The sequence below is a fragment of the Lycium ferocissimum genome, chromosome 10 (genome assembly GCF_029784015.1).
Source record: "Lycium ferocissimum isolate CSIRO_LF1 chromosome 10, AGI_CSIRO_Lferr_CH_V1, whole genome shotgun sequence".
NCBI classification, from domain to species: Eukaryota; Viridiplantae; Streptophyta; class Magnoliopsida; order Solanales; family Solanaceae; genus Lycium; species Lycium ferocissimum.
Window position 1 is genome coordinate 57,167,155 of NC_081351.1, and position 22,537 is coordinate 57,189,691.

At 37.7% G+C, this 22,537-nt stretch overlaps 2 protein-coding genes across 2 annotated transcripts; both read left to right on the top strand.

The window, feature by feature from the left end:
* The first annotated feature begins 511 nt into the window (after positions 1–511).
* On the top strand, positions 512–2,020 carry LOC132035042 (phylloplanin-like). The gene is made up of 3 exons (XM_059425361.1): positions 512–536; positions 689–988; positions 1,503–2,020. Exons 1-3 carry the CDS (start codon positions 512–514, stop codon positions 1,778–1,780), a joined length of 603 nt encoding a protein of 200 aa, XP_059281344.1. The 3' UTR covers positions 1,781–2,020.
* Positions 2,021–13,389: 11,369 nt separating this feature from the next.
* Positions 13,390–19,728, top strand: LOC132035043 (uncharacterized). Its single transcript, XM_059425362.1, has 8 exons — positions 13,390–14,548; positions 14,631–15,144; positions 15,334–16,098; positions 16,277–16,392; positions 16,559–18,021; positions 18,100–18,790; positions 18,875–19,203; positions 19,312–19,728. Exons 1-8 carry the CDS (start codon positions 13,390–13,392, stop codon positions 19,726–19,728), a joined length of 5,454 nt encoding a protein of 1,817 aa, XP_059281345.1.
* The last annotated feature ends 2,809 nt before the right edge of the window (positions 19,729–22,537 follow it).

Below are 22,537 nucleotides of genomic sequence, written 5' to 3' on the forward strand. Positions count from 1 at the left end.
ATCAGGGTTCAATAATTCTAAAAGGTAAATACACGAAGAAGTCGGGGGTTCAACTTTATACAATATATATATATAGATATAGATATCCATGAGCCAAATCTCTTGGCATAAGGAAAAATTGTAGTGCAATGGTAGAGGAAATTCAAAAATTGCTTCAACTCACAAATTCAAATATGAGGTTTAACATTCTCGAATTTTTTTACTCTCTTATTCGAAATTCTGGTTCCACCAGTGCCTTGTTACGAAATTTTTTTTATGCACTTCAGATTGAAATAAAGTTGTCTAAAGCATAGTGAACTGCATAGAATACTGAAGAAACTTTCGAATACGCTAGAGGAGCCTTCTTCTAGTACGTAGTTACTTAACATTGGACCATATTCTCATGCGCATGCTCAAGAAAATAAAAGGACAATATTTTTATAATATATAAGGTCAAAAAAAGCACGCTATTGAAGCTTAGCTTTGAGCAAATTGTAGTTGTAGCTACCTCTAGAGTGACCACCACCCAAAAATGGCATCTTATATAGCCATGAACTGTATGTTTAACTTCATTTGATCAGAACTCTAATTCTCTCAACACAGACAAAAACAACCAAATTGCCTCTTCTGACTTCCATTTAGTTCATTCATACATGCAAAAGAAATATAAGCACAACAAGTGGAATTAGATAGGGTATTGAAATTTCAGCCACTGAATTTACCATTACTTTTCCTATAAAATTGGTCATACACTCACCTAAATTGTTCTACAACACAACTTCTCACAGCAACAGCTTAGCTATATCACAGATAAAAACAATTGTCACGGCCTCGGCAAAAAATTTCCTGATTTTCCTTTTGGCTGTTTTAGTTGCAACCCCCCTTGCAGTAGCCCAAGGAGGACTTCTCAATGGCCTTCTTGGCCTGATACATATAGATGGGGTTCTATATTGCAGCCCTAACGGCAAAATAGATGTCATAAATGGAACCACCACCCCTATTTTCCCTAGTAAGTTCGTTATTATTTTGTACGTAGAAGTACACCACATAGTAGACAACAAAATCTGCCGTATACACTAAAAGGGTGTTTTTTTTCCTTTTTTTTTTTTCTTTCTTTTTCTTTTTCGTTCTGATACTTGACGACGTAATAAGCCTATAATACATGTAAGAAGTCGTTAGTGCTTGTGAACTACTAGTAGGTTTATATTATACTCATACATGGGCCAATTTCATTATTGGTCTCGTAACAATGGGTGCGGATAGTATTAATATATCGTTCTAAATATTTTCAATTAAATTGAGCTGAATGAATCCTACATCTGTCAATAAGCGCGCAACATTGCCCCATGATATGATTAGCTAGCATTCATCCCATTTTATAAGAAGTTTCTGCAAGTTGAATTGTGTGACCATCTTATCAATAAGTTTAAACTGTTAGAGATGAATTATATCTTAAACATGTCTTTTCACATGCGAGCCTGATTCTCCACGATTGATATTAATAACATCCTTTAACTTTGCAGATGCAGCGGTGCAATTGCAGTGTGGAGCAGGAAATGTATTATCAAGTACCACAACAAATGGATCAGGAGTGTTTTCGTTGGTGTTGGATCCTCTTCAAAATTTACTGTCATCTCTACTGTCCAACTGCAATCTAGTGGTTACAACTCCGCTCTCCACATGTAACGCTAGCTTACCATCCATCGGGTTTTTGCAGTCACCCTTGCAGCTTGTTGGGAAAACCCTTATTTGCCTTCTTCGTATTGTCAATTTAAGTGCTGCTGGTTTTCAACTTCTTTAATCTCAATTAATGAACAAGCTAGCCAAAAATGGTGCTCGTTAATGTTTGTTTGGTATATGTGTTGTTTAATTAGTGATGCATCAGCTAGTTAACCTTGTTGCTGATTGCATAAATAAGCATTGTTGTTGTGTCCACTGGTGCTGTTATTGTTTGAATGTTTTCCTTTCTTGTTGGGGTGTTATGAATGTTGTCATTATTCAATTGTGAACACAGTGCAAATAATATTTGCAAGTGTAACATTATATTGGAGCCATCTAATCGTATTGTTTGAGTGTTTATTTTCTTTATATTTTTTTCTTGTTTGTTAACCGTTCTTCTTTATTTGATCTTTTATATATAACGATTAACGGTTCTTTTCTGTATGTAAATCTGTATACTATTTAAGTTCCTGCAAGTTATGGAGAAGGTGAAAACCATCCAAGAAAGACTTAATACCACTCAAAAGTCGTCAAAATTTTTTATGCCGATGTGGTTATGGGTAAGAAAGGGTTGAGCCTGAAATTTATTGAACCGGCCTATAAGATTTGAAAAAAATAGGGGAGGTAGCCTACGAATTGAAACTATTGCAGAAGCTGTCTTTCGTTCGCCCGATTTTCATGTATCCATATTGACGCACTACATAAGAGATCCTTCACATATGTTTAAATTTGAAATTGTGTGTGTATTTATAGCTACCATTGACACCACATGATTAGTGAAGTTATTATATGAGGTATACTTTCTTTTTTTTTTTTTTTTCCCCCACCCATTTAGGATAGCAAGAGAAAAAGTGACCTTTTTTTTTTTTTTTATTGATATTAAAGAAAAAAAAAAATAAAAACACAAGTAAAGCCATTTCTGAGCCAAAAAAATCGACTGATGCGATCGATATTTGTGGTTTATCAACAAAAAATCGACGAATTCAGACGCGTTGGTATTGAAAATCGACAAAAGTTGTCAGTAAATATTGACTGAATCCCTTGATTATATGAAAATAAATTATGTCAATTTTTTCTGAGGACCAAAGAGAAAAAAAATACAAAAACTGACCGCCTATGTCGGTATTTTTTTTATGTAAAAATTTAAATATTTAATTGATGTAAACTGACACTAGTTTCTTCTCCTGTATAGAAGAAATGTTGGTATATGGGCCTTGAAAACAAATTATAGGCGCGGGTAAAACTAATATTTGGTATTAATATCACGTAACAAACATCAACTACATCAATTAGAGATAACAATTTATGCTTACGTTTGACATTGTTTAAAGAAAAATGTATATTGTTACCTTCCTGCAAGGTGTTCCTTTAAAATCCTATCAAAATATAGCTCTAATATTGCTTACAATAGTAAACGCTTTCAGAAAGGGTAAGATTAGCAGTCTCCTTATCAATAGCAACAGGTCTCCCTTGGTAACTCAACTCTGCTTCAAGTTCATCAATGCTTCTACATGCAACATATGAAACTACTGCTCCTAATAGTTAGTACTTTAATAGATGTGTTCTCGCATACCTTTTAACCATTTAGGCTTTTCAGGGAACCAAGCTCCTTTGCGCTCACCAATTAGAGGCGACATGAAGATGCAAATGAAGCAACCGAATAGGAGTTGAGCACAAACCCAAACGAATAATACAATTTCAGAATTCTTAAATTTGCATCATTTACGATTTTCAACTAAAATTCATTTCAACTATGAGGTATGCATCACTATACTGAAAGCCTGAAACAGAACGTAACAATAGCTTCCATAATTTCAAAATTTAGACGCCACAGCCTATAACTATATCGGCATACATAAAAATACTATTCTAAAATCAGCATGTTACCTTTTCATCAAAATTGCCCAACTGTCATTGTTCCGAACATCACCAAAATCAGTCAACTACGCTTGAATCCATGTTCACGTTCACAATTAACCAACTATCCGTAAACAAATACAAACACAATATTACAGGACTGAAACAAAATCTATTACAAGATCAAACTCAAACCAAGCTCCATAAAGAAATTCAGATTGTGCATTCAATGCAATCTCCGAAATCTCTCCGAGACACCAACATGAGAACGTGTGGTTTATTTGTTTTTTCTAATCATGTAAAAGTGAAACATAAAAGAAGTTTGATCGGCTTTTAAGGTTGTTGAGTAGTGTTGTCGAGTACAAAGTGAACCTAATTGGAAAAATAGGAATCTTGCTATACTTTTAAAAAAAGATGTGAATTTTAGAACATGTGATCGGACTATACATTTCATGTGAATATAGTGTGGAGAAAGATTCATGGGAGTTTCGTAAAAAAGAAACTCGCCATCGTTTCTAGATAGAATTATGCCTAAAGATGAAGGTAGTAAAATTATACTTGATGTTCGCTTTTGGATGAGAAGTTGTAACCAACTCTAATTCAAGTAATGTTGACTTGCAGATAAGATTTGCAAGTAATGATTCTATTCAACTTTTAAAAGCAGTTACATATGCACATAGCCACCCACCCACGTTTTCACTCCCTCACACGACACACACATTCACATATGCACACACCCTCTTTCCACTACCTCTCACACGACACACACAATCACATAGATTCAGGTTTTGAAATTAAATATTAATATTTAATTATTTTTAAATTCAAAACAATAACTAATTAACTATTTTTTGTCCTAAAACTATCCTCTTTTTAATAATATATATATAGATTCAATAAAAAAAAGAAGTAAATGGAGCTTAAATTTAGGACACGATTGAGAATTTAGTTAATACTTAAAGTTTTTTTTTTTTTATTACATTAAAAATATACAAAATTGAGGAAAATATCTGACGTGACTTGAAAAGAAAGGAAAAAACAAAGTAAAAACACCACAACATGTATTTGACAAACAAACAAATAAAAAAAAAAAAAAAGAACATTAGCAACGTAGAACGTGCTCAGCCCATATAGGATGATTGTGGGTATGCTTGGCTCTAATATTTTGGAGCACGTCCCTTGTAATCTAATTTTATATTTTTTTTAAATTGGAAATCAGTAGATTTGAATTCAATTCAAAAGATTAACTAATCATTAACTAATTACCTAATTTTTGTCCTAAAATTAACACATGGCATTTTCTTGTGCTACAACTTGTCACAATTCTATTGCAAACTATCCTCTTTTTAATAATACTAGTATACGTACCCGCGCGATGCGCGGATCGTTTTAAAGAAAAAGAAGCAGATAGAGATAATATATATACGTATATATATATAATATATATATATATGGTTGGCAAATTCAAATGATTTTCACGCAAATTGGCATTTGTTTTGCTTCATGTTGTTAACTGATTTGTTATGGCTTTGCTTATTTGAATCTGAATTCTTCCACCCCCCCCCCCCCGTTTTCTATCTCCAACCCCTCCACCCACCCCCTCCCACAGTCCCTCTCATTATGGACACTTCGATTATGTTTAATAAAAATCAAGGAGAATTTGCGAAAGTTAATATTTTGAAATTTTTTAATAACCATCGTATTGTCCTTGATTTTTTCCTTTTAGGTGAATGTTTCCAGGAGAATCAATGTGAAACAAAATACATAGAGATATTTTGCTAAGCTTCTTCTGCTTTAAAAAAGTGTTTGTATTACTTATTAGGGTATTCGAGAATTATTGATTGTCTGATTTTGTCATTGGTCATTGTTCCCGTGTTTTAGCTGAAGAAAGAGGAGAGTGTTGAAGTTGTTTAAAAAATATTAAGAAGCTTGAAAACATTAAAACATATAATTCATATTAATATTTATTAGAGAATAAAAACAAACAGTTAGGAATTGAAAAAAGAAAATTTTGAAAAAAATCCTTATACTGAATCCATCTTAGCACATGAAATATCTTATTACTTCTAGCTTTTGATAGCATGATTTAAATGTGTGACATCAAATAAAATGGAAACCAATGAGTAGAAGTCTAAGAAATTTCATGTGTCAACTTTGACAAAATAGCCTTTATTTAAATAAAGTCTGTTCTCTGTTATTACACGAATAGAGCTACTCAACTGGCGTTTATAGAAAGAAAATACATTTAAGTAAAAATATTTTCTAAGTGTATTAGGACAAATTTCTTAATCATAACGAAAACTGGGGCAGAGAAACATGTACAATTACAATCAAATAACCACGTACAATTGAAGAGCTTTATCCAAGCTTATTTGAGTTTTCAACTCCTCGAATAACATAATCAGTTGCCGGTATTGATTTCCAAATGCATGTCCATCTATACATGTTGGTTTAGACCAATCTGATAGAAAAGATGGAAAAACCCTATAATATCTTATGTCAACATGAACTAACTAAAGAAAACCTCAAGGAAAACAGATTTGAAACAATCAAATCTTATACCTACATATGCGCGTACACGATTCCAAAACACCTGCAACATATAAAATTTACCAAATCATTCTGTTAAAGAACACATTTCAATATTGAGAGGTAATATATATAATATTCAGATCGCTTCATGTTACAACATCCTGGTACATTCCACGAAGAAACAGAGTAGTATCCATATTAGCCGGCAGCATAACTGCAATACTTACGTAACTAATGGGGATAGAAAATAAGGGCATACATTAACTTGTTTAATATATAATATATCTGAATATTACTTCATATTAACCCAAAAAAGTACATTAATAGCAGTCTTCAATCGAAAAATAAGGGATCGGAAAAGAAGTGAATTAACACTGAAATCAAAACATGAAGTGAAAAGTTAAATAAGTACATTGATAGCACAACAATATGCCAGCAACACTGAAATCAAAACACTCCAATTATTGGCTATTCACAATTTTGAGAAATGAACACATGGCATTTTCTTGTGCTACAACTTGTCACAATTCTATTGCAAACTATCCTCTTTTTAATAATATATAGATTTTTTCCGAGTAACCAAATTAGAAAGTATGTTGACACCCAATTTTGTCCCGTCCTCCCGAAAATATCTGTTGGAGCTTTTAATATTTCGGCATTTCTAAAAAAAATATAAAATAAAAATAATAATAATTTGTATTTTTACTATAATTATTGACTTTTACTAATACTGGCATTTTATTATCCTGTTGTAGTCACTACTGTTATTATCTTCTATTTTTATTACTGTCACTATTATCACTATTATTATTATTATTATTATTATTATTATTATTATTATTATTATTATTATTATTATTATTATTATTATTATTATTATTATTATTATTATTACCGTATTATTATTATTATTATTATTTTTATCATTTTATTATTTTTATTATTATTATTATTATTACGCATTATTTATTTTCGCGCGATTAAATAATAACGTTTACTTACTGTTGAATTTAAAATACATTATCGCACGGCTATTACGATGTCATTTCATTCTATCCGAGTACTAATAAATACATACTTTTATATTAGATAATGTTTTGGCACACATTAGTATATAGAAATCAAAATAGGTCCCTCATTTAAATTTAGAAGCCCAAATTACCTCTTTAATCCATGCTTTTCGGACCAGATTATGATCACCCAGCCCACAACTTAAACAATTCACAGCCCACATTTTCTAATCATTTCGGCCCACACCCACTAACCTACCCGACCCGACCGCATTTTAAATTTTCGCGCGAAAATGAAACCGTTGGGGTTTCGCTCCCCCCTTTCTTCATCCGCCGCCCACCCTATTTTTCTCTCTCCTCTCTCTCTCCCCTCTACGCTCCTCGACCAAAAACGGCGAATTCACAGCATTTTAGATGAGCCATGCATGGCCGATTCGGGGAAACATTAATTGCACTCTCTAAATCGGTGTTTTCAACCGTTGACGAGTTGAGATTTTTGTTGGTTTATTTTCCTCGCTTTCGATCTGAAAATGTCTTAATGGTCTTTGTCGATTTGTGAGGTAAATTTTGTTTTCTTATCAACTGCTTTTCGTCTTTCGGGTACGGATTTTTAATGGTTTTTGTCTCTTCATCTGTAGTTTCTGGTCAAGGGCAGAAAGCTCCTAACGTTTGACTTGAAATCCCGCCTAATCTTTTCAAAAGAAAACCTAGGTGTGTCCTATAAATGATGGCGGGCTGAATCTGTTAAAGGGGAGGTTTTTCGAGTCGCCAAAATTCCCTAAAAGAAAGGCTTAGCCACTGAATCCCTGAAAAATACAAGTCTTTTAGCCACGAAATTCCCCTAAAAATGAGTTCTTCGCAAAATCTCTCTCTCTGCAAAAACATATGTTTTAACCGCCTAGAACACCCTAAAATATTAATCTTTTTGGCAGTCGCAATATTGTGTTTAGCATCGAGTAAAAAAAATACTAAATCAATTTTACTTTGTTTTCGTTTTTTCTTGGTATTGCTTCGAATTCGAGCACACACAAGTTCGGGTTCAGTGGTGTTTCGGGGTATATGAGTCCGAGGGATTGCTCGTTCGTCTTCCGCATTCGGTGTTGGGCTAAAAGCCCAACGTCCTTATTCTCTTCCGTCCACCGTTAAAAGAATTGGCAAGAGAACAAAAAATATATATAGCAAAACAAAATTTTGGGCCAAAGCCCAATAGGCGTGAATGGTCCCCTGCTGTGCCAAAAAATGGGTCGAACCCATTTCCGACAAGGTCCCATTGCGAGCAAAGCTTTTTTTTTTTAAAAAATGGGTGGACCATTTATATTTCACTTCCCATTTATTTTGTGTATTTAATTTTGCAACTAACTCTTTGTTTGTTTTGTTTTTTTTTTCTTAGCTTAAATGAACCTTAGCAAATTAGTAGGTTTAGTTTAGTAATGGGTAGTTAGGAAGACTAATAATTAATTTCTCGAGTTTCATTCTCTTTCATTATATTAAAATTAGTTATAATATCTATAATACTTATCTTTCTTAAAATAATTGATTTATAAAGTGGCATAATTATATATTTAAGCTATAGGGAATCATAATTCATATTGACTATCTTAAAGATTTCGAATCATCATGTAGATAATAATGTAAGTATATTTCATAAAACATCGTTTTCAAGATTCATCCAACTAAACATATTTTATCCAAGCCTAGTTAAATAAAGTCAGGAAAAATAGAAAGAAAATTCATCACCCTTTGCATTTTGTTTATAAAAAAGAAAATTTAGATTAGACAAAGTATATCTAATCGATAGAATTTTGAAGTTTCATTTACCTTATTTTAACCTCTTGCACTCTGTTTATAATAAGTCTAGATTTTCTACATATAATGTAATTTTATCTCAAGCTTAAATTGGCTAATCTTTTCTTACCAGCTTCTAATTATGTGAAATTTGTTCATATTTTGCAAGTTTCAATGGCATATTATTTCACAACTTAGCAACATTTATAAGTTGTAGTTAAAAACCCTTTTTTTTTTTTATATAAATTATTATATTTCCTATAAGTCTCTATTTTAGGTGGCGTTATTATTTGAAAGCTTTAACAATATTTGTAAGTCTTATTCTAAATATTCTTTTTACGCAAAATATTATATTTTCCTATAAGTCTTATTTTAAAATCTTATCACATTATTCTCATTCAAAGTCTAACAACATTTATAGACCTATTCTAAATAGCATTATATTTAAAGTTTTAGCAATATTTACAAGTTTTTGGCATTTTGCATTAATATTTTCTATGAGTTTTATTCTAAATAGCATTTTCATTTAAAACCTTAATAATATTTATAAGTATTATTTTAAACGGCATTATTATGTTTTCTTTTAAAACCTTATTAGCGCTAACAAACTATATTCTAAAATGTCAAATATTATATTTGCGTCTTTAATCTTAATTAATTAACCTAAGTTTGATCGGATAACCGTAGTTAACGGATTCTAAAGGATGCCTAACCCCTTCCCTTTAGGATAATTAGAACCCTTACCTAGAATTAAGATTTGAGCAGACCATTAATGGAGGTATAGTTAGGTTTTACCTTAGTTAATAAAATAGGTGTCCTAATTCACCATTAAATTAATTAGGTGGCGACTCCTTAAAATAAAGCAATTTAGGAATCTCCAATATGTTGTACTCTAATTTAACCCGTTTAAATGGGGTATAACAGCTTGGCGACTCCGCTGGGGAATTTAGGTTCTAAACCACAACAGACTTAGGTTAATTAATAATTGGTTGGATGTTTTGTTTGTTTTTCTTTATTTTGCCTTATGTGCTTTTAAATGTTTTTATTATTGTTTTGTGCCTTTATTTGTCTTTGCTATGTAATATATATATTTTGCTTTATTAAATTGGCATTCCGTTCATATTTCTCCACTCCACCGGAAAATTCACACAATTCACACACTTAAAGCGGTTTCGCGGTTCGCGGCCGTGCACTACTAAAAACCCCTTTAGTTGGATCGATCTTGTGGATTTAGTCGATCGGCGGTGCGATTCGGTGACCACGGACTTTCCACTCCCAAGTTGTCCGCTTGGGGAACCTTGCGTCATAGGAAACCCGCTCCTAGTCAGCCTAAGATACAGCTAAACCAAAACACTCGTTAGGAGCATGCACGAGCCTAGGAGGCTTAATACCCAAGGTGTATAAGTCCATTAGTTAAACTTGCCCAAATGTCCGAGTGGGTTCACGACCCCGAGCGACGATTATCATGTTATATGCATTAGTTTGAAGGATGAACATGTGTGTTATGTGGACCTATGTGCTATTTAGGTAGAACTAACCATTTGTGAACTTTTTGTAGCCATGAGTCAACACAATATTTACCCGAGATTTAGCATGGTTTTGGGTGTTCCTCCTCAACTGAAAGCATGGTGGAATGATTTGGGGGATTACGGACAGCGTGTCGTACGAGGAGCGTTGGGGCACTTACCGTCTTTAATGGATATCCAGCCGTGTAGGGACATCATCGAGGCGGCAACCGTGTTTTGGGATGAGAAGAGAGCCGTGTTTAGATTCGGCAACATTGAGATGACTCCGTTGTTAGAAGAAATAGGAGGCTATATAGAAAATGCGGCTTTATTACATAAGAAGAAAAAATGGCAAAATTGTGGCATGATTATTCCAAAGGAACCTCTACCAAAAGAATTTGTCGACAGCCTCGGATTCAAAAAGGGTAAAGGTGTAGAATGTTTACAAAGATCCACGATACCATTTGAGTATTTGTATCATAGATTTGGATATCAACAAAGTTTCACCGATTATCAAGACGAATTTTTCTCATATGACTCTTGGAAACAAAAACGATGCTTCGCTTTCGCAGTATGCTTTTTGGGAACAATGGTATTCCCTAAGGGAACAACAAGAGATATTCACACCCGTCTCATCACTGTGACCGGAGCTTTATTTGGTGGCATTGACGGGAAATACTACACCGTGGTCCCTATGGTCGTGGCAGATATCTATCGGGCGTTAGGACGTTGCAAGCATGGGTACAAACATTTCGAGGGATGCAACTTGCTTTTACAGATTTGGTTGATGGAACATCTTCAAAAGGTCGACAGAGGTCTCGCATTTCGAAAGCCGACGGGAGAAAATCACATTCTTGGACATGTTCCGGGAGCTATTTTGGCTAATAGACCTTTTGAAAAGCCAAATTGTGTAGAAGGTTGGGTAAGACTTCTCAGCCGTTTGAACGATGATTCAATTCAATGGATGTTCGGTTGGTTTCCATCGGAGGGTTTGGTGTTTCGTACGAAGATCGTGCCATTTTTAGTTTTGATGGGACTTCGAGGCTTGCAACCTTATGGGCTGAGAGTTTTAAGACAATCTGGAAGGAAACAAACCATACCTTTAGTGGCAGACATGGATCATTATCGAGCCGACTACAAAGAAGGGAAAATTCCTTTTGCAAAAGAAGTTCTAAGCATGTGGAAATCGAGGGAGACCATGAAAGCAGATTCGATTGAGCCAAATAGATATCGATTTGGATGCGATGATAACTATTTGGAATGGTTGACCGCTAACTTGGAAGGATCAATCGAGACTCGGGGTAGTTTGAGGGACGAATTAAGGATGGAGAAGACAATGGAAGCACACATCTTACTTCGGCAATTGCGTAAGAAAAGTCTTGTCTCCGAAAGCCGAACACCATGCACAACTTGAGGAAAAGGAAAGGGAGGAGAAATGGAAGCAACGAGGCACTTAGTTACGAGCAAAGCATGCAAGAATTAGATACACTTCTAGCTCGAGAAGGAGATACTTGCATCAAAGAAGGCATCAAAACGGGAGGAGTTCTAGCTATGTCATACCTTGCCCAGAATCGCCGGAAGATTGATCAGTCAATTCAAGCAACCAAGAGGCTCAAGACCGATGAAGGGCCTTCTTCATTTTAGTTAGCTCATTGAAAGTATTTTTAATTGTAATAATTTCCTTTATTTTGCAATTAAGGATTTTAATTTTTGAACAATGTATGTTTTGGGGTCTTCAATTAATGGCACGTTGGGATGATATATAATTACATGTTTTATCCTTCAAACCTTCGTTAGGCCTACCTCTGGCACAAAGAGGTCCCGTGCATAATAGGTCGCGTTGTGTTTGCTCTATCTCCCTTTTACTATTTGATTCGTTGCCATGCAATATGTGTTTTGTTTTCTATGCAATATGTGTTGTTTGCTATGCAATATGTGTTTCTTTCATCGTTGTTTGCTCAATATTCGCATTATTTTCGGCAGCAATCATTCGCACTATACTAACGCAATTTTCTTCATTTTGAAGGTTTTCTTTTATTTTGATTATTTCCCCAAAGGTTGATTCGTGTTGACTGCGAACTGGCGGATCACCCGTACTTTACAAGATCAAAACACGAGCATCCAGCGGTATGAATGATTCAGGGGCATCCGAACAGAATGGCTTGGGACTTGTCGCCCTTCCGAGAGACGAACCCGAAGCTTCGGGAGGAGGGAACGACGAACTCATCGCCCAACTGGTGCAGCAAATAGCCAATATGCAAACTGAGATCGAGCGACTGCGAAATCTTACCAATCTATCCATCACCCTTAATACCCCTCACCACGAACAAAGAACAAATGCGACGCTTCCACCATCTTTTTCACCTGTTGACTCGCCCGCTCCTCAGCCCTCTCCCACAAACCCTCCGCTTTACACATGCCATCCAAATACTACCGATTCACAACAAACTAGCCAGCAACAAACCATCTCACAACAATCAAACCCACAACAAGCCATTCCACCACCAATCCGCCCGCAACAAACCATCCCGCCACAAACCACCCCGCAACAAACCAACATACAACAAACCATCCCGCAACCAAATGACCCGCAACAAGCCAACCCCAGCCAATTAACTTCCAACAAACCAATCCGCCACCCTTCACCACTCCCTACATTCCTCAACCCCCAGTTACCCAAAACTACCAAGCAACTCAACACATACCATTGGCACACACCGCTAGCCATAATACGCAGTATGTGCCACCGGTATATGTAGCAGAAGCTCAACCATTCACTACCCAGTTGCAGGCTGTGCAGCATCCAGAGCTTGACCCTTATGAGGAGATGGAAAGGGAAGCTAGGGCAAGAGCGGAGGAGAACGTTGCAAAGGAGATTCGTAGTACGAAGGAAGCATTCGAAGCATCCAAACCCACAAAGGATGTGAAGGACTTGAATACGAGGATCTGTGTATTCATCCCGACATTGAGTTGCCCTTGGATATAAGGTGCCAAAATTTGATATGTTTGATGGAAAAGGAAATCCTCGGGCTCATTTGAGATCATACTGTGACAAGCTTGTTGGAGTAGGGAAAGATCAAGCCATTAGGATGAAGTTGTTTATAAGGAGCTTGACGGGAGAAGCACTTGATTGGTACACATGCCAAGATCCGCAGAAATGGCGTAGTTGGGGAGAAATGGCGCAAGAATTCATGGATAGGTTCAGGTTTAACACTGAAACTGTCCCAGACAGATTCTATTTGATGAAGTTGGAAAGGAAGTCAACAGAAACTTTTAGAGAGTATGCTATGCGTTGGAGAGCAGAAGTCGCAACGGTCCAGCCCCCGATGGCTGAAAGTGAGATGACGATGCTTTTTGTACAATCACTAAAAGATGCAACATACTATGAAATGTTGATAAGTGTCATCGGGCAAAAGTTTTCTGAAGTTATCAGAATGGGAGATTTTATAGAAGAAGGTATCAAGACAGGGAGAATCACAAATTTGGCAGCTTTGCAAGCAACAAGTAAGGCAATTCAATCAGATTCAATTAAGAAGAAGAAGGACGGAGTGTCCGCGGTCATGACCATCCAGGAACGTAGACCAAACCAGATGTTAACCTACCAATACCCTTCCTCCCAGCCCGCATATTACAGCCAATACACCCAAACCCCTCAGCCTTATTACCAGCCTCCACCCGCTCCTTACCCTGTTTACCACACCCAGCCAACATATTGTCCACCTCGAGCACCTGCCTATCAAAACCCCTCACGATACCAACCAACCTACTCGCCTCAACCCCAATACCAACCACAAAACCGTCCACAAAACACACCCAGACCTCGCCCAAACTTTGAAAGAAAACCCACTAAAACTTATACACCATTAGCCGAACCCTTAGCCCAATTATATGAAAGATTGAGAACCGCAGGGATACTCCAACCAATTCAAGGGAGAGTTCCTAATCCCCTTCCTGGATGGTATGACGGGACTAAGCGTTGTGCATACCACTCAGGAGTTGCCGGACATGATACTGAAAATTGCCTTACTCTTAAAGATAAAGTTGAGGCGTTGATCAAAGAAGGAGTCATCCAGCTCAAAGGGGCTCCCCCAAATATAAATGACAATCCTCTGCCCAATCATGGTGATGCAAATGTGAACATGATCGCCATTGATGAAGAATGTAACCTGGAAGGGACTATCGTGCCGATCAAAAAAAAGAGAAAAGGTAGAATCATCAGCCTTTATCGCTCCCGTAATTACAGTTCAAGTGAGGGCACCGATTGAAGTGGAAGTACTCACTCCCAGGCCTAAGATCACAGCCTTAGTTGCTCAGGCACCTTCTTTCAACACCAAAGCAGTTCCTTGGAATTACTCGGCGGATGAAAAGAACAAAGGGAAAGCAAAGGTGGTTGTAGAAACCGTTGCTGCCGGGATGACAAGATCTGGGCGGTGTTATGCCCCTGAAGAGGTAGCACGAGGAGCACCAAGTAAGGAAAACAACCAAAAGAAAGCAGTGACAGAAGCTGAAGTAGAAGAATTTTGGAGGAAAATGCCAACCAAAGAATATTCTGTTGTAGAACAACTGAAGAAAACACCAGCCCAGATTTCTTTATTGTCATTATTGATGAGTTCTGAAGCTCATAGGAGCGCTTTAGCAAAAGTACTGAATGAAGCTTATGTTCCGCTTGAGACTTCCAGCGAGAAACTTTCAGCTATGGTGGGAGAAATCCTTGAAGCCCACAAAGTTTCTTTTCATAATGATGAATTGCCACGAAGGTTTCGGTACACAACAAAGCGTTGAACATCACCGTCGGATGCGCAGGACAAATTCATTTCCAAGGTATTGATTGATGGAGGTTCAGCTGTGAATATATGTCCCGTCACTACTCTCCGAGCTTTAGGGATTGATGTCGGGAAGCTTCGCGACAGTCAGGTGAGAGTCAAAGGTTTTGATGGAGCCCAGAGAGGTGTCGTGGGAGAGATTGACTTAGCTTTGGAAATTGGACCTGTGGAGTTCATGGTGGAATTCCAAGTAATGGACATATCTGCTAGCTACAATTTGCTGATAGGAAGGCCATGGATTCACATGGCTGGTGCGGTTCCCTCTACCTTGCATCAAAGTTTGAAGTTTGTTTGGAACCATCAAGAAGTTGTGATCCATGGAGAGGGCAACAATTCGATCTATCCCGAAAATTCAATTCCTGCTATTGAAAGTGTAGAAAGGTTAGATGGATCTGTTTTTCATATTAAGGAAACCATGTGTACTACTCGAGCCGAAAAGGTGAAGTTGCCACGTGTGCTTATGATGGTGGCTTGGGAGATGTTGAAGAATGGTTTTAAGCCTGGTCGGGGTCTTGGAGTGAACTTGGATGGAATAGTAGAACCAATTCAATTACCCGGCCAGAAAGATACTTTTGGTCTTGGATACGAGCCCACTCTTGAAGAGATTTCCCTGGCTAGTCTCAGAAGGAAAGGTGATATTCCCTTGCCAAAGCCTGTCCCGCTCCTGAATCAGTCATTTTTCAAGGCATCCGTCACCCAAGTACCAGAGGAAGCTGCCAAAGACAACCTCGTGGAAGGACTCAAGAATCTGTTCATTGCCGAGGAGGAAGCTGAATGCAACGTGATTCTGGATGATTGCCCAGAAACTCCAACTATCTGGGATGCTGAGCCTGGAGATGCTTTAAACAATTGGACTTGTACCCCGCCCCCGGTTCTCCGGGAGTCTTGGTAGACAATTTGTATTAGTATTTGATGAAACAACGCGATTCAATTTGAGGCCTGAATCGTGTTTATACTTTTGTTATGTTTTGCCTCCACCTTTTGAAAGCTTAAATGCCAAATCCAAACTATAATTTTCTATTTTAATTTTTGTCTTCATTTAATTAATTTCTCTGTTCTTTTTCAGCAATCAAACTAGTAAATCTGCCGATACTGTGAATTTGACACGTAATGAAACAAGCGAACCAATTCTAAATGCCGAACAAGATTCTGAAGAATATGAAGAGACATGCAACCTGAAGAGTTAACTAAGGATTTTGAACATTTTGAGAATAAGCCAAAACCGAATTTGGATGAAACAGAGACCATAAATTTGGGAGACTCAGAAACGTGAGGGAAACAAGAATTAGTGTCCATTTAACTCCGTCACAAAGGGAAGAATTGATCAACCTTTTGAGGCAATATATAGACGTGTTCGCATGGTCTTACGATGATATGCCGGGTTTAAGCACAGACATTGTTTCACATAAGTTGCCTATTGATCCATCTTGTCCTCCGGTGAAACAAAAGAAAAGAAATATTAAACCGGATTTGAGTTTAAAAGTCAAGGAAGAAGTCTCCAAGCAATTTGATGCAAAGGTTATTCGAGCTGCAAGGTATCCCACTTGGCTAGCCAATATCGTGCCTGTACCAAAGAAAGATGGCAAAGTCAGGGTATGCGTGGATTATCGGGATCTCAACAGGGCCAGTCCGAAAGATGACTTTCCCCTCCCAAACATTCACATACTTATTGATAACTGTGCGAAGCATGAGCTGCAGTCATTCGTTGATTGCTTCGCAGGCTATCACCAAATTCTGATGGATGAAGAAGATGCTGAGAAAATGGCATTTATCACACCTTGGGGAGTATACTATTATCGAGTGATGCCTTTTGGACTCAAGAATGCAGGTGCCACCTATATGAGAGCCATGACTACTATTTTTCATGACATGATCCACAAGGAGATTGAAGTCTATGTGGATGATATCATCATCAAGTCACGAAAGAGTTCAGATCACTTGACGGATTTGAAGAAGTTCTTTGACAACTTGAGGCGATATAATTTGAAATTAAATCCTGCCAAATGTGCATTTGGTGTTCTGCCGGGAAGTTTGTTAGGTTTTATTGTGAGCAGGAGGGGCATAGAATTGGATCCTTCAAAGATAAAGGCTATTCAAGAGTTGCCCGCCCCAAAGAGTCGAAAGGACGTGATGAGTTTCCTCGGTCGACTCAACTACATTAGCCGGTTCATAGCACAATCGACAGTAATATGTGAGCCGATAATCAAGCTATTGAGGAAAGATGCTGCTACCAAATGGACGGAAGATTGCCAACGAGCTTTTGATAAAATCAAGGAGTATTTGTCTAATCCGCCTGTTTTGGTGCCTCCAGAAGCCGGAAGACCTTTGTTATTATATTTGTCTGTGTCAGAAAATGCATTTGGATGCGTGCTGGGACAACATGATGAAACAGGAAAGAAGGAGCAAGCAATATACTATTTGAGCAAGAAGTTCACACCTTATGAGGCCCGTTATACTTTGTTGGAACGCACCTGCTGTTCTTTGACTTGGGTTGCACAAAAGTTGAGACATTACCTGTCTGCATATACTACTTATCTCATCTCAAGGATGGATCCACTCAAGTATATCTTTCAGAAGCCCATGCCTACTGGGAAGTTGGCCAAATGGCAAATTTTGCTAAGTGAGTTCGATATTGTATATGTTACCCAAAAGGCTATCAAAGGGCAGGCAATAGCAGATCATCTTGCTGAACATCCCGTAGATGAAGAATACATGCCTCTTAAAACTTATTTCCCCGATGAAGAGGTGTTGTTTGTCGGAGAAGATATCTCAGAAGAATATCCAGGGTGGAGAATGTTCTTTGATGGGGCGGCAAACTCCAAAGGAGTCGGCATTGGAGCAGTTTTAGTTTCGGAGTCGGAGCCGACATTATCCAATTTCAAAGCAAAGCTCAGGTTTCCGTGCACCAACAACATGGCAGAATATGAGGCTTGTATTCTTGGACTCAGAATGGCTGTTGATATGAGCATACAAGAATTATTGGTTATAGGTGATTCTGACTTATTGGTTCATCAAGTACAAGGCGAGTGGACCACTAAGAACGTGAAGATACTTCCGTACCTGCATTGTGTGAAAGATTTGTGTAAGAAATTTATCAAGGTGGAATTCAAACATGTTCCTAGGGCTCAAAATGAGTTCGCGGATGCTTTGGCGACCTTGTCCTCCATGATTCAGCACCCGGACAAGAATTACATAGATCCTATCAAGGTGAATGTGCACGATCAGCAAGCCTATTGTTTCCATGTGGATGAAGAACCTGATGGAGAACCTTGGTACTATGACATTAAAAGGTATCTCAAGGCAGGAGACTATCCAGAAGGCATAACCAGTGTTCAGAAGAGAACGCTTCGAAGATTAGCAAACCACTTTTTCTTAAGTGGAGAAATCCTTTATAGGAGGACTCCAGATTTGGGATTGCTAAGGTGTGTTGATGCCAAAGAAGCGGTCAAGTTGATTGAAGAAGTGCATGGCGGTACATGTGGACCTCATATGAATGGTTTTACCCTGGCTAAGAAAATTCTACGAGCTGGCTATTTCTGGATGACTATGGAAACAGACTGCATTCGTTTTGTGCAAAAGTGTCACCAATGTCAGATTCATGGTGATTTGATTCGCGTCCCACCAAATGAATTAAATGTGACGAGTTCTCCTTGGCCATTTGCAGCTTGGGGCATGGATGTTATTGGTCCTATCGAGCCGGCCGCGTCAAATGGACATAGGTTCATTTTGGTAGCCATCGACTATTTCACGAAATGGGTAGAAGCATCTTCGCACAAGTCAGTGACGAAGAAGGTGGTGGTAGACTTTGTTCGCAATAACATCATTTGTCGATTCGGAATCCCTGAGTCAATCATAACAGATAATGGAGCTAATCTTAATAGTGGTCTGATGCGGGAGATTTGCGAAACATTTAAGATTACTCACCGCAATTCCACCCCTTATCGACCTCAGATGAATGGAGCAGTTGAAGCAGCCAACAAAAACATCAAGAGAATATTGCGAAAGATGATTGATAATTACAGGCAATGGCACGAAAAGCTACCATTGGCCCTGCTCGGTTATCGCACCACTGTTCGGACTTCAACTGGGGCAACGCCTTATCTTTTGGTCTATGGAACAGAAGCTGTGTTACCTGCGGAGGTGGAGATACCATCGTTGAGGATTATCCAAGAAGCTGAGTTGAGTGATGCCAAATGGATACAAAATCGTTATGAACAATTGATGCTCATTGACGAAAAGAGAATGAACGCAGTTTGTCATGGACAGCTTTATCAGAACAGGATGGCCAAAGCTTTCAACAAGAAGGTAAGACCAAGGCAGTTCAAACCGGGGCAATTGGTATTGAAGCGCATATTCCCATGCCAAGAGGAGGCTAAGGGAAAATTTGCACCCAACTGGCAAGGACCTTATATGGTTCATCGGGTATTAACTGGAGGAGCACTGATTTTAGCAGAAATGGATGGCGAAGTGTGGCCGAAAGCTATCAATGCAGATGCCGTCAAGAGATACTACGTCTAGGAGTTTTTCATTTATTTTGCATGTAATGTTTGTAATGTCTTTCTATGTAATGAAACTACATTTCCTCGGCGGGATATGTAGGAAACCCATATCGGGTTCGCTCTCTTTAAGATAGAAATTTTAAAAATTGTCATTTGCTTGTAATATGAACTACGCCTGACCTGATTCCCGTGGTGGGATACGTAGGCGGCCTACATAGGCCTCGGTCACATTATTAGAAAATTTTAATTTTATTTTCCTTGTTGATTATGTCTTGATAACTACATAGGCTTCGGTCACATTGTTAGAAAATTTTAATTTTATTTTCCTTGTATGATGAACTACCTTGTCGATTCCCTGGCGGGATACGTAGGCAGCCTATATAAGGCTCGGTCTCGTCGTGTTAAAAGTTCAATATCCTCCTATGCCAGAAACTGGGACAATTTTTAAGGGCGTCATCGCAAAACGACATCAAGAGACATGGAAAGTATATGGTCAACAGAGTCATCAGACAAAGGAAAGACTTTGGAGAAAGGACGTTCGTTTTGTTTCACAACGTGTCACGGTTCAAAGTTCGGCAGAAATTATTTATCATTATATATATATATATATTTACCATAAATTTGTGCATATTTCCTTTTACAATAGTATGATTTTCTTTATTAAATGGTTTTATTAATTGGCCAAGACTTAGAAATAGGCGGAGGATACAAGTCCATACAAAGCTGGAAGCACGAAGCATCAAGAGCTGGATCTTCAAAGTCAACACGAGTCAACCCCCCCCCCCCCCCCCCCCCCCAAAACTTACAAATTTTCTTTGAGCGCAGGTTCTCAAAATTGCGGAAGTTGGAAATCTGTAATGTTTACAACCTTGCAAGGACTACGCATCGAACGGTTTGAGATTTCTTATAATATTTAGAAGGAATTATGCCCTTCAACTGCTAATAATTATCGAAGTTTACGATAAATTAATGTTTAAGTTTTACAAAGATTTTCAAATATATCAATGCACAAATATTTCTTAATGCTTTCATCTGCTCCGCATAAATGCTTTAAATGCACTGCACATGCACACTGCACCCGCATCGCACAAATGCTTTCATTTGCTCCGCATAAATGCTTTTAAATGCACCGCAAATGCACCAAATACGCACACAAATGCTTTCATTTGCACCGCACAAATGCTTTCATTTGCTCCGCATAAATGTTTTCAAATGCCGCACATGCACCGCACCCGCACCGCATAAATGCTTTCCTTTGCCCCGCACAAATGCTTTTAAATGCACTGCACATGCACGCCGCACCCGCACTGCACAAATACTTTCATTTGCTCCGCACAAATGCTTTTAAATGCCCTGCACATGCACATTGCACCGGCACTGCACAAATGCTTTCATCTGCTCCGCATAAATGCTTTAAATGCACTGCACATGCACATTGCACCCGCACCGCACAAATGCTTTCATCCGTTCCGCATAAATGCTTTAAATACACTGCACGCGCACTGCATAAATGCTTTTAACTGCTTCGCGTAAATGCTTTCAAACGCACATGCACCGCACAAATGCTTAAAATTCACTGCATAAATGCTTTGCACCATGAGTCATACTGGTTTTAAAACCTCATTTTCATCAGTCATTGGGTTTTAAAGGAAAACCTCATTATGCGGGCTTAGCAAGCCTCATTTTCATAAATCATTTGGCTTAAATAGCCTCATCTCCATATCTGGTTTAGGGCCTCATTTTCATTAATCATCGCCAAAAGGCATCATTCTCATGAATCATCGGCCTAGAACCTCATTTGCATCAGCCTCAGCAAGGCTATCATTTAATCTTTGCAGCTTTTTCGCGGATTTATTTTACATCGCTTTATTTTCGATATTTATTTTACTGACTATTTTTATCTAGTTTAAAGTTTCGCAGGAGCTTTAGCGCAACGTGGAACTATTTCTTCGGCAGCGAACTGGGGCAATATGTTGGGAAGGAAATCAGACTTCCCGACAAGGGTCGAAGATCTACCTCGAACACTCGTCTCCAACTATTCCGTTCCCATCATTCATAAAGATATCAATTTTCGAATTTTCAAGTCTCTACCATAATACCCAGTGTCTCCATAATTCGACACTGGGACAATATTTTGCAAAGATTCGCACCAATCGGGATTCGTCTTCACAGGTGTCGTAGTTATCCCAGAACTACACGCGGCCTGATTCTCGTGCAACCCGAGATATGTAGGCAACTCGGAGACCGGAGTTCGGCCATAATCTTCGTAATCCTCTCAAATTTTCTTTACCCTTAGTCCTCCAAAATCCTTTAGCCGGGACAAAATAGGCTGCTGAGTCAACGTCTTTGCCCGAAAATTCTTTCATCATTACCGGGCAAAGAGGGACAAGTTGTTGACACCCAATTTTGTCCCGCCTTCCCCAAAATATTTATTTACATTTATAATATTTTTGGCAATTTAAAAAAATAATTATAATAATTATTTATATTTTACTATAATTATTGACTTTTATTAATACCGGTATTTTATTATTCCCGTTGTAGTCATTGTTATTATTATTATCTTCTTATTTTTATTATTATTATTATTATTATTATTATTATTATTATTATTATTATTATTATTATTATTATTATTATTATTATTATTATTATTGCATTTTTTATCATTTCAAAGCATTTTATACCGCATTATAATCATTTCAATATTTTTACCATTCTTATGCACACGCATCGCATTTATTTTCGCGCAATTAAATAATAACGTTTATTTACCGTTGCATCTCTCTTTCAAATATATTATCGCACGGCTATTGCGACGTCATTTT

Bases quoted from the DNA above. Each gene is read 5' to 3' on its own strand.
- LOC132035043 (XM_059425362.1), top strand. From the start codon at position 13,390: ATGTTTGATGGAAAAGGAAATCCTCGGGCTCATTTGAGATCATACTGT. The intron at 14,549-14,630 runs GTAACCTGGAAG...CCGTAATTACAG, and splicing joins GATCGCCATTGATGAAGAAT to TTCAAGTGAGGGCACCGATT. The intron at 19,204-19,311 runs ATATTGCGAAAG...GCAACGCCTTAT, and splicing joins CCAACAAAAACATCAAGAGA to CTTTTGGTCTATGGAACAGA.
- LOC132035042 (XM_059425361.1), top strand. From the start codon at position 512: ATGGCATCTTATATAGCCATGAACT. The intron at 537-688 runs GTATGTTTAACT...TTGAAATTTCAG, and splicing joins ATCTTATATAGCCATGAACT to CCACTGAATTTACCATTACT. The intron at 989-1,502 runs GTAAGTTCGTTA...TTAACTTTGCAG, and splicing joins CACCACCCCTATTTTCCCTA to ATGCAGCGGTGCAATTGCAG.